Here is a 10,114-nt window from a genome sequence, read left to right on the forward strand (position 1 = left end):
ACATAAAAATATTTTTTGACCTGTGGGGCATATTAGAGGGGGGGGGGGGGTCCTGTTCACAAGTACCTGTGATCTGGAGAGCAATTAACACTTTTATTTACTCTCCTAATGACTTTAATCTAATGTGCATAATCATAAAAATTCTGCATCACCCGACAATGGCACTAAAAGATTGATAACTTCCGAAATAAATTTCCTGTTTAACAGTGACATTATCAAATAAGAGATGTCAGAGAAAAGATTTCCCAATCATTTGTGTCTAATCAAATAATCATCTTTCTCATTGTACTTGCGACGCAATGTATTCCTACAGTCGAAGATTTTGGTTCATTTGTAAACGGATCTGATATTTAGTCTGTGTTCACACTTTTCTAGAACAAAAATCTACAGAGAGAATCGTTTATTACTTATTAATGAGACCGATGCAAGCCCCCCCCCCCCCTCCTCTTTTACAAAACGTTGAAGCTTATATTAAAAAGAGTATTCGAATCGATTTTTGTTAAATTCATATCAAAGGTGAAAAGAAAATTCTGACAGCCAATTATGATCAAATTTTTGTGACAAACACATGCTTCTTTTCATCTTTGACAAACTGTATAAAATATGCTCGAAATATAAATACTGATAGTACATGCTTAGAAATAAATTACATTGTATGTATGTACTCAATTTCCAGGAGGCTGTGGTTGTAATTATATGGCAAGCCGTTTTACAATTCATTCATAAAAAACCCTCTTATATGCTTCAGAGACATCTCTCTAACCTACCGTGACGGTAGCTCAGTCGGTAAAGCGCTCGCTTCGTAATCGGAAGGTCGTGTGTTCAAATCACGACCGCGACTGACCTAAGCCGATAAAAAATAGGTAGCAACTGTTCCTTCGCCAAGCTCTCGGCACTTTGAAATGAAAGTTGCAGGTCCTTCGGATGAGACCTTAAAAACCGAGGTCCCGTGTCACGGTAGGCGTTGGCAGGATAAAGAACCCTTCCTGCTCAAGGGCCCTGAGTGCCGAGTAAAGGCCCTTCACCGGTAAATGATGACGTCTCTATATGAGTAAAAATTCTCCAACGGGACGTAAAACAACATTCAATCAATCAATCTGTCTAACCTAGTGAAATAACTGGTGTATATATATATATATATATATATATATATATATATATATATATATATATATATATATTATATATAATATATATACTCAACCAATAAAAAAAGTTAAGGGCCACTTCCTTTTTTTTTTTCAAACTTGAATATAACTACATGTATATTTTATTTTTTTAATTTCCATTTCACGGTTTCCATACATGCTCATTTCCTCTAAGTATTGATTATTGAAAGTTTTGAATTATCTGTATTAAATTGGTATTGGTTATCTTTAATACTCCTACCCTCTGACAAGCTTAAAAAAGAACAAAACTCGATAATTTGTGTAAAATTAGTCGCTTTTTGCCTTTTAACAAGTTAATATGTCTCGCAGAAGACATCTGACAGTAGAAGAAGCCGCAAAGGCCATTGGAATGCTTGAGTCTGGATGTTCAAATTGGTGCAAAATTTGGCGTCAGCCATTGTTATCGGACGTTTGTTTGGACAATTTGAACAGATTAAAAGCGTCAAACAGAAACCTGAAAGTGGTCCGTCGAAAAGCACAACTGTTGGACAACCGTTGACAAATGACACTGCTTTTCAAGAAACATCGAATGTCACCAACAGTTGCCTTCAGCAGAGAACTAATAGTAGCAGCAGACATACGGATCTCCATGCAGATCTTGTGAAGCAGACTTTATATGATGCGGGACTTCATGCAAGACGACATGCAGTGCGCCCACTTTTGATCGTTTAACATGTATTGCAACCGTCGCTTCCAGTTTGCTCAAGACTATGCATATCAACTGGGATGAACATCATATCCAGGGAGTGTTGTGAACTGATATATCCAGATTTTGTCTGGATTTCAATGACCATCGTAGGTGTGTATGGAGGAAGAAAAACAAGCGATTCAAGGACTATTGCGTTGCTAAACATCACTGGTTCGGTAGTGGGGCAGTCATGGTTGGGCAAGCATCAGTTACGACGGTTCCACAAACCTCTTCATCATAAGGAACGCATCTCTTACCGGTGTTTGATACAGTGATGAATCCTTACATCTAGCTATTGTTAGGCCTTATGCTGGCGCCATTGGTGGCAATTTCAATTTGATGGATGCTAATGCCAGGCCACACCGTGCGAGAGTGGTCAATCGGTATTTCGAAGAGGAAACAATCGTCAGAGTGGATTGGTCAGCAAACTCACCTGACCTCAATCCAATATAACATTCATGGGACATGCTTCAGAAACAAATTTCACAAAGGTAAAACCAACCCAACACACTCCTTGAACCTTAAATTGCTCTTGTTGAGAGATGGTTCAGGATTCCCGAGGATAACTTCCGGAATTAACGGTTTCCCTAATTGATGCAGGGAAGTGAAAAGGGATAGAAATGATACCAGATACTGATCATGACAAAAATAAAGGGTTTTGGACTGTTCATGTTCATTAAAACCTTCCAAATCCTCGTTGTTTTTCCCTTTCAAATCCAGTGCTGATTGATTTCCTCATTGTTTTTTCCAACTGAATATTGTTCATTTTTTTACTATTAGAAAATTTAACTGACTCGTTGCTTTTTACACTTGTCAAAGTTACATATAAAAGGATATTTCTAAGCATTTAGAAAATTTATTGGGAAAAAGTAATTTCTCTGGTTGGTCCTTATTTTTTTTAGTTTATTTATTTGCACAACATGGAACATCACACACTCACACACCCTCACAGAGAGAAAGAGAGAGACGCATCATAATTATGCTCTTCCTATTCTTTAGATATTCACGGACTGATTTAGCAGAATTTAAAATAATTGCACTTTTCCTGTCGTTTTTATTTTGAAGCACAAAGAGGAACAAAATCCTGATAAATAATTTATGAGTCTGTGCATATGTTGTTGTCCAACTCGTCTGTCTTTTGTATGACAAGCAGATGTATCTATAACGTTGGAGCTATTATAATAATTTCGTTCTTTACGTATTTTCACATATAAAACAACACTCAATGAGACAAATTGTACTTTCTTTGTAAAACCATTATGCTTTATACGTAATTTACGAGTCTATGTATATGTCGTTGTCCAACTCGTCTGTCTTTTGTATGATTAGCGGCAGTAACTTTGACGTTGGAGCTATAATAATTTCGTTCTTTGGGTATTATCACATAAAACAACACTCAGTGAGACAAATTGTACTTTCTTTGTAAAACCATATTATGCTTTATACGTTGATTTAATTTAGTTTGTAGAATGATTAGTAAAGATTATGAACAAGTTACTGCAGATGTGTACCAAGTTGAATTTATCTCACTTTCTGAGTATCCTTTTTGTGTAGGCCTGATTGATATTACGACATGAAACATGATCTAGCTAATTACCAGCACAGGACTTTGAAAAATTTAATTTCCACAGCCATCGAGACAAAAAAAATCAATGCTCATTAATAATACGTATAAATTGCTTTTTCTCTGACATTTAGTTTGTGGTAGAGAAATTTTACTATCAGTATCATTTTTTTTTAAAAAACTTTATACAAAAAGTGAAAGTTTTGTTTTTCTACAGTTGGCGTAAATTAGAAATTTAACCTTCTGGAGAATGTAACGAAAATGTATGAGAATTAAAAAAAAAATTCCAGATTGTCGACAATAGTGATATTCAAAATGATGATATAACTTAAAAAGAAAATAAAACCTTCCCTCTTCCTGCAAGTGATTAATGGAACATTGTTATACAGTGTTATTTAAATTTAACTGTTATATATTTACAATGTCATAAGATGTCACAAGATTTCTTTGAAAAAAAGTTCACAGCTAAAATAAGAAAATAGTAAACAAGACAGTTCGTCAATTTCTGTGTGTCTGAATAACATCAATGAATACTTAGCTTGTAATTGGAATGTAAATACAAGAAATTTATTTCAGTTTTAAAAGTTCACTGAGGATATGACCTGATACCTTTCACATGGGTATACTTTTCATAAAGCGTTCACGTGCTTTATAAGAAGGTACAAATTGATGCCAGGGTGAAAAGAATCAGTTTGGTCATACCTTCATAAACTTTCGAAACTAAAATACATTATCTATAAACATAATCCTTGGCACATATATCTGACAAATTTCCTTTTTAAAAAAAATCAAAAATCAGATTCACGAACCGGAAAATAACAGATTTGTTATTTGACAATGCAATCCGATAATTATAAAAGCTCTAACACACCTTTAAAGAATACTACTCCAATAAAAATGATATTCATAAAAGAGGATCGACATATTTCAGAATGACTTGTTTCACGCATTCTCTCATCCACAGTTTTGAGGCGATGATTATTATCTTGGGATTTTTCAGTCTGAATTGCTGACAATGTCGTTTTTATCATTTCTTGATATTTGTCTTTTGCTTCATAAGAATCACTCTGAATAGCTGAATTCACAGCGACGTCTAGTTTCCGTTTTCCTGTTCGAGGGCTATCCGGAAGTCTGGAAGTCGAAAGTCCCTGACTAGTGGACGTTGTTGTCGGCACAGTGACCGTCGTTGTTGTGGGTATAAACTTACATTTTTCACCGGTAGAACGTATCGTGAACTCAACAAGTGACTGGCGAATATTGGCATCAACGTATTGCCATGCGTACACGTCACAATGACTAGTGGGAAGAAGAAAAGCACGATCTGGGTAAACTGTAGAAAAAGATAAGCACTTGGACTCTTTAGCTACAGTAGCACTTTGTAAAATCACAAGTTTCTCCCAGTAATTCTCTCTAAATGTTGCTGCGCAATAATACGTATATGACGTCACTGATGTATATCTGCAGTTGTGATAATCCAGTCGGAATACCCTAGGGTTCGCACAATCTTCATAAAATTCACCTACACAACTTCTATTTCTATCAAAATGGGCAGTAAATGAAAATAAGGAAGGCAAATCGCACGATGTTGGTATGAATGTTCTTGAAATTGGCAATATTGGTTTGTATGAATTATCGTATGAGTGGTACAGATCACTTACTGGCTCCTCGTCAGGCCGAAAACGAGATTCATCACAAATAGTCCTTCCAGGACTATCTAAAGTGATTGGCCATACAAAACTCTGACTTATACTGTACCCCAGAACAGACTTACCCAGTCGCTTAAATGCTACACAGGTATATCGAGGTCTGCAACCATTGTAGTATACAGATTCCGTTGTAAACATTCGGGTAGAGCGAGACGGAGAGTCGTCGAATTGTACGCATGAAAACTGTCCAACATTGCCTATTGAAAGAGTGGAATCGCTGATGTTGATTCTCCTTGTGCCAACAATGTCTTGTGAATACCATTCTCCCAAAAATCTGCGAGGAAACGAGCATATCGGAAGAACAGTGTTAGGGTCACAAGTTCCACATGATTTGGGACACTGGCGAATATCTACGGGGGAACATAGTCTTTTCGAACAGGACTCGTACTCATCCGCACAAAAACTTCGTTGCACTTCCTTCTCTAATGTAAGAGAATAAGATTTTTCTATGACACTGTTTGTATTTGATTCACTTGCAATCAAATCTGTAAATAATTCCACAACAATCCGACTATTATAATAACCTAAATCACGTTTTGGTACCCTCATAACCCATATTCCGTCTCCATTGACCGCCTTGAGGATCACGAATATGAAATTTCTCGTGTTCCAATTTGTTACACAATACGTTTTCTGATAGATATTCATGGGAACAAAATAGGTGCATTCGCTTCTTCTGAAGTCAAATGTCATCCCTTCTCCTGCAATACATTCGCTTTCCAGTCTCATTGGAAGTTCCATATGATTACAACCATGGGCATTTCCATTTGAATCCCTCACCTTTAAATTGAAGCCACCACTGAATGGGCATCTTCCAGTCTCTTTGGCCATCTCTTCATTCGAGACCAATAACCATTCATCCAATACTAAGTTACCATCATTACATACATTAGGACTCTCTGAAAAGGAAGACGTTCTCATCTGCAAAATGGACCGGCCTCTTTCTAAAAATTCAATACATTTGTACTTTTTCGACTGTGCAGAAGGGGACTCAAACAAGAAAGCATGCTCCCCACGCCTTTCAACACAGTAGAGCTGGTAGGAATCACTAGGTACGAGCACATCTTTCACTGATAAAACTTCACCACTAAACTGCAGAGTTTGCTTTTCACCATTTCCAGATGATATTTGGTAGTGCCAGTCGCTGTTTTTAAGGTGGTCCGGAAAGAAGCAAGTCCCCGCAACAACAACAGACTTGAATGTCATCCATACGATGCCCCAAACAAGCAGCATCATATCACTCTGAAACAAAATTCTACACGGAATTAAATTGAATGATTACGTGATGAATATTTCTATTGTACTCACATCTTAAGATTCACTAACCAAGAAATTATGTTCATAATAAAACATTGTATTGATGTCAATATCTTAATTATGTTTTGGATTTATTTCTGTAATAACCTAAACATCGTTAATGTTCTTTATCACATTCGTTTTTATATTCTGCATTGCTTTGAGGCAGTGCTTTTATCTCACTCAAATCAGAAATACATGCTAGGAAACTGTCATTGATTTGTATATCTAATAAAACAGATATATATTTATTAGAAATCTCAAAAGAAATTGTATTGGTTTTCAAAAATAAAGCTACTTTCTGTTCTTTAACTGTCAATATAGTATGTGAAGGTCCAAGGAAAATATTTAAAAAAAAAAAATCCCAAGCAAACTTCAAGTTAATTAATAAAATCTTGGCTTTCACTTCAATTTTTGTCAAAAAAAAAATTGTCAAGGAACGTAATAGAGTTTCGGTAAAAAGTATTCATTTTGTTCTGTTTCAAACCACGAATGTTATAAACATATTCAATGTTATATAGTGATATTGCATCCTTCACCTTCATTTTAATCATGTTTTCTTTCTTCTTTTTGTGGATGCGATTGCATGTTGTATTTTCTCTTTAATTACGCTTCAAGTCAATAAATACTTATCTAACAACTCATCATACAACCTCTAATTAATCCTCGAAATGAATATTGCCTTCATTTGATAAACGTGTCGCGTCCCAGTCAAGCCCGAAGGTAAAAAATAAGTAACACGTCAATACAATCGCTAAAACCATGGATACAAAAACCAAAACCCATGGCTATGCTTTTTGGCGCAATTAAGACATTGGATTGAAGGTACTCGGAATATTCGTCTGCATTAGATAGGCTAATCAGAATTCTGTACAACTGCGTGGCGCGTCAGATAGTCGGACAATGAAATCTTATTTGACTCTGTTCGCCTGACGACACTTTGCACTTGACAAACGGGTTTGGATTAAGTTATTCCTCATATTTCTTGTCACAATCTTTTAAATGGTGTAATTATCATGGATTTTCAATGAATGAAGTCTGCATTTAACTAGTTTTTGCTCCGATGAATGAACCATCTACCCTATGTGTTTCATGCTTTTGTCAACTTGTGTTCTGATAATATCGACCAAAACTCTTTTTTTCATTGCCCTCATTGTTAGACCTTATTGTGATACTGAAGTTGTAAAGCGAAGAGTTTAGGAACTAAAATAAATGCTAACCTTTTGCTATGGGGTTGTGTTAAATCAATACGCTGGTCTTATTCTATGTATAATCTCTATAATTAATACAGGAATAATGTACCATTAGCTCATTTACTTATACCGCTGCTTTTTAGTGACTAAAGTTATATCTACATACCGACCTGGCCTTTTAAGGAATTTCATTCTTTAAAAGAATTGAATCTGGTTTAAATACCGGTATCAAGGTCGATAGAAAAATGAAGCATTTGTTCGTAAAATAATTCTCGAGTAAAAAGAACTAAATTTTCATTCTCATGGAAAGCTATTTCAATTGAGTAGGAGAGTGAGACGTTTTGGTCAAACTTCCTCTCTGATATTTTTCCCCTGAAAAACAAAACCTTCATCTACAGAAGAGGACACTATGATTGACATTATTGGCTGTAAACTATATTTACAAACTTCTGGTAAATCGACAACAATGAGAATTTTGGGCGATGAAAATTTTACTTTAGCCAATAGAAACCGTTCCCATGAGGCATTAAAAATGCTCAAATATATATATATATATATATATATATATATATATATATATATATATATATATATATATATATATATATATATATATATATATTACTTTCATGTAAATTAGTTGAATCTGATTCGTTGAGAAACATTTGTTAAAAAACACTATTACACGCTGAATAATGAAGCCACGCCCTCCAGCATAGCAACAGTCAACATTGCTTGACGACGGGTGATATTCCGAAAAATAGTGACAGCGTAGAATTAATGCGCACAAGGTTCACTGTTATATGTTTTCGTATAAAACATTCAGTATAATATAATAAATATTGCATGTAGTTGAGTGTAACATTGAAAAATTTCCCCCATCGAAAACCATTGTCAACCTCGGCTGCGCCACGTTTGACAATGGTTTTCTTGGGGTGAAAATTATTTAATGTTACACTCAACTACATGCAATATTTGTATTATATATACTATATATATATATATATATATATATATATATATATATATATATATATATATATATATATATATATATATATATATATATATATATATATATGGACAAGCGTTAATATGGAAATTTGATCGAAATGTAAACTATTTACCAAAAAAGAAATATATATATATAACGTACATGATCTTTGCGAAATTTTACGCTTCACATCCGATTTTTGTAAAAACACGAAACATTACTCACATTATGTCCATGTCATTTAACAAATCGAAGAGAATTGTGATTATAAAAAAAAATAATTTGTAGAAACTTACCTTTCGGCTTATATGATTGCAGTTATTACATAGAGTGTGCCTTCCTTTGTATTTACTTTGCAATTAATACATATACTTAAGGCCTATATTTGGTAAATCATGATGTTAAGCGCAGTGATTGTATATGGACGGCAAAAGTGGAATTATTCAGGATTATTGCAAAATTGTTATCTCCTTTTCAGGCTAAATCTCGAGACTAATTACAAAACGGATGTCGAGTTAACGGGACTGATTACTCTAACCCGATAGACCTAATACGTAACATCAGAGATCACAGAGCGTGGAATGACTGGTCGCCGATGTAGTATTGGCTCTGTCTTGCTGTGATCTATTATAAGAATATGATACTGACTTGTTTATCAAAATACCAACCTTTGAAATACAAGTAACATAGAAATAGCGCTGCTATGACAACCCTATCAATGCCAGATATATGTAACATGAAAATGCGTTTGACATTTAAAATGTTCATTTAAAAATAAAAAAAATGTTGTTAATTTTTAGCTGCCATTAAAATATATTTAAAACCATACCCATGGAAAAATGTTGCATCGATGCTACGAAATGTTCTAATAAAAGTTCACTTAGTTTGATAAATAAAATAACAAAAAGCTATTATTTGGAAAATGACATGTAGAATCTGCATGGCATCACAAGTTCTACAAATAAGTTTCATTTAGGGATTATTTTTCAAAGTCATGCAAAATCTCTAATGAACTGTCCAGATCAACATGATCAAATGAGGAGGATTTTAAAATTAAAATTATTTAAACAAATTAGCTTTACTTTCATGTATTAAATAATTAACGAGATGCTCACAAATATTGTCTTTAAAAAAAGAATTATCCTTTTTTAAAGGATTGCTTATATTATTACATGTTTATAGAAAGGAAATATGTTTAACTTACTCTACAAAAAGAGTTGACATTAATTCCTCAAGATGGAATCACGTGTATAGACATTGGTGACCTTACGTGCCCAGTTCCTGAAAATGCAAAAGACCGATTAGTCTCCTTACATCTTTCTTAAATAATCAATGCTTACCCCGAGTTCGGTGTAAAGCAGAATCCTGCTGTATATACATGTACTAATCTAAGTGTAGTCTTTCCTCACCTGTTACGTCAGCGAGCAACTCAGAAAATGTACACATTTTGAACTTTGATCGTTTTCTCCATTTAAAATGTCCTACAATCAGCGTTTTAAACGAC

General features: G+C 34.4%; 1 protein-coding gene across 1 annotated transcript; it reads right to left on the reverse strand.

Moving 5' to 3' along the window:
- Positions 1–4,272: 4,272 nt before the first annotated feature.
- On the reverse strand, positions 4,273–9,875 carry LOC133205967 (uncharacterized). The gene is made up of 2 exons (XM_061341874.1): positions 9,815–9,875; positions 4,273–6,369 (listed from the first exon to the last, which is right to left on the reverse strand). The coding sequence occupies exon 2, from the start codon at positions 6,361–6,363 to the stop codon at positions 4,273–4,275; it is 2,091 nt and encodes a 696-aa protein (XP_061197858.1). The 5' UTR covers positions 6,364–6,369; positions 9,815–9,875.
- Positions 9,876–10,114: the final 239 nt, after the last annotated feature.

The sequence above is a fragment of the Saccostrea echinata genome, unplaced genomic scaffold (genome assembly GCF_033153115.1).
Source record: "Saccostrea echinata isolate AGI-Se365-2 ecotype Australia unplaced genomic scaffold, CSIRO_AGI_Sech_v1 ptg000054l, whole genome shotgun sequence".
In the NCBI taxonomy this organism is placed as follows: domain Eukaryota; kingdom Metazoa; phylum Mollusca; class Bivalvia; order Ostreida; family Ostreidae; genus Saccostrea; species Saccostrea echinata.

What these genes read in the sequence shown, in the direction of transcription:
- LOC133205967 (XM_061341874.1), bottom strand. Translation starts at nt 6,363, where the DNA reads ATGATGCTGCTTGTTTGGGGCATCGTATGGATGACATTCAAGTCTGTT.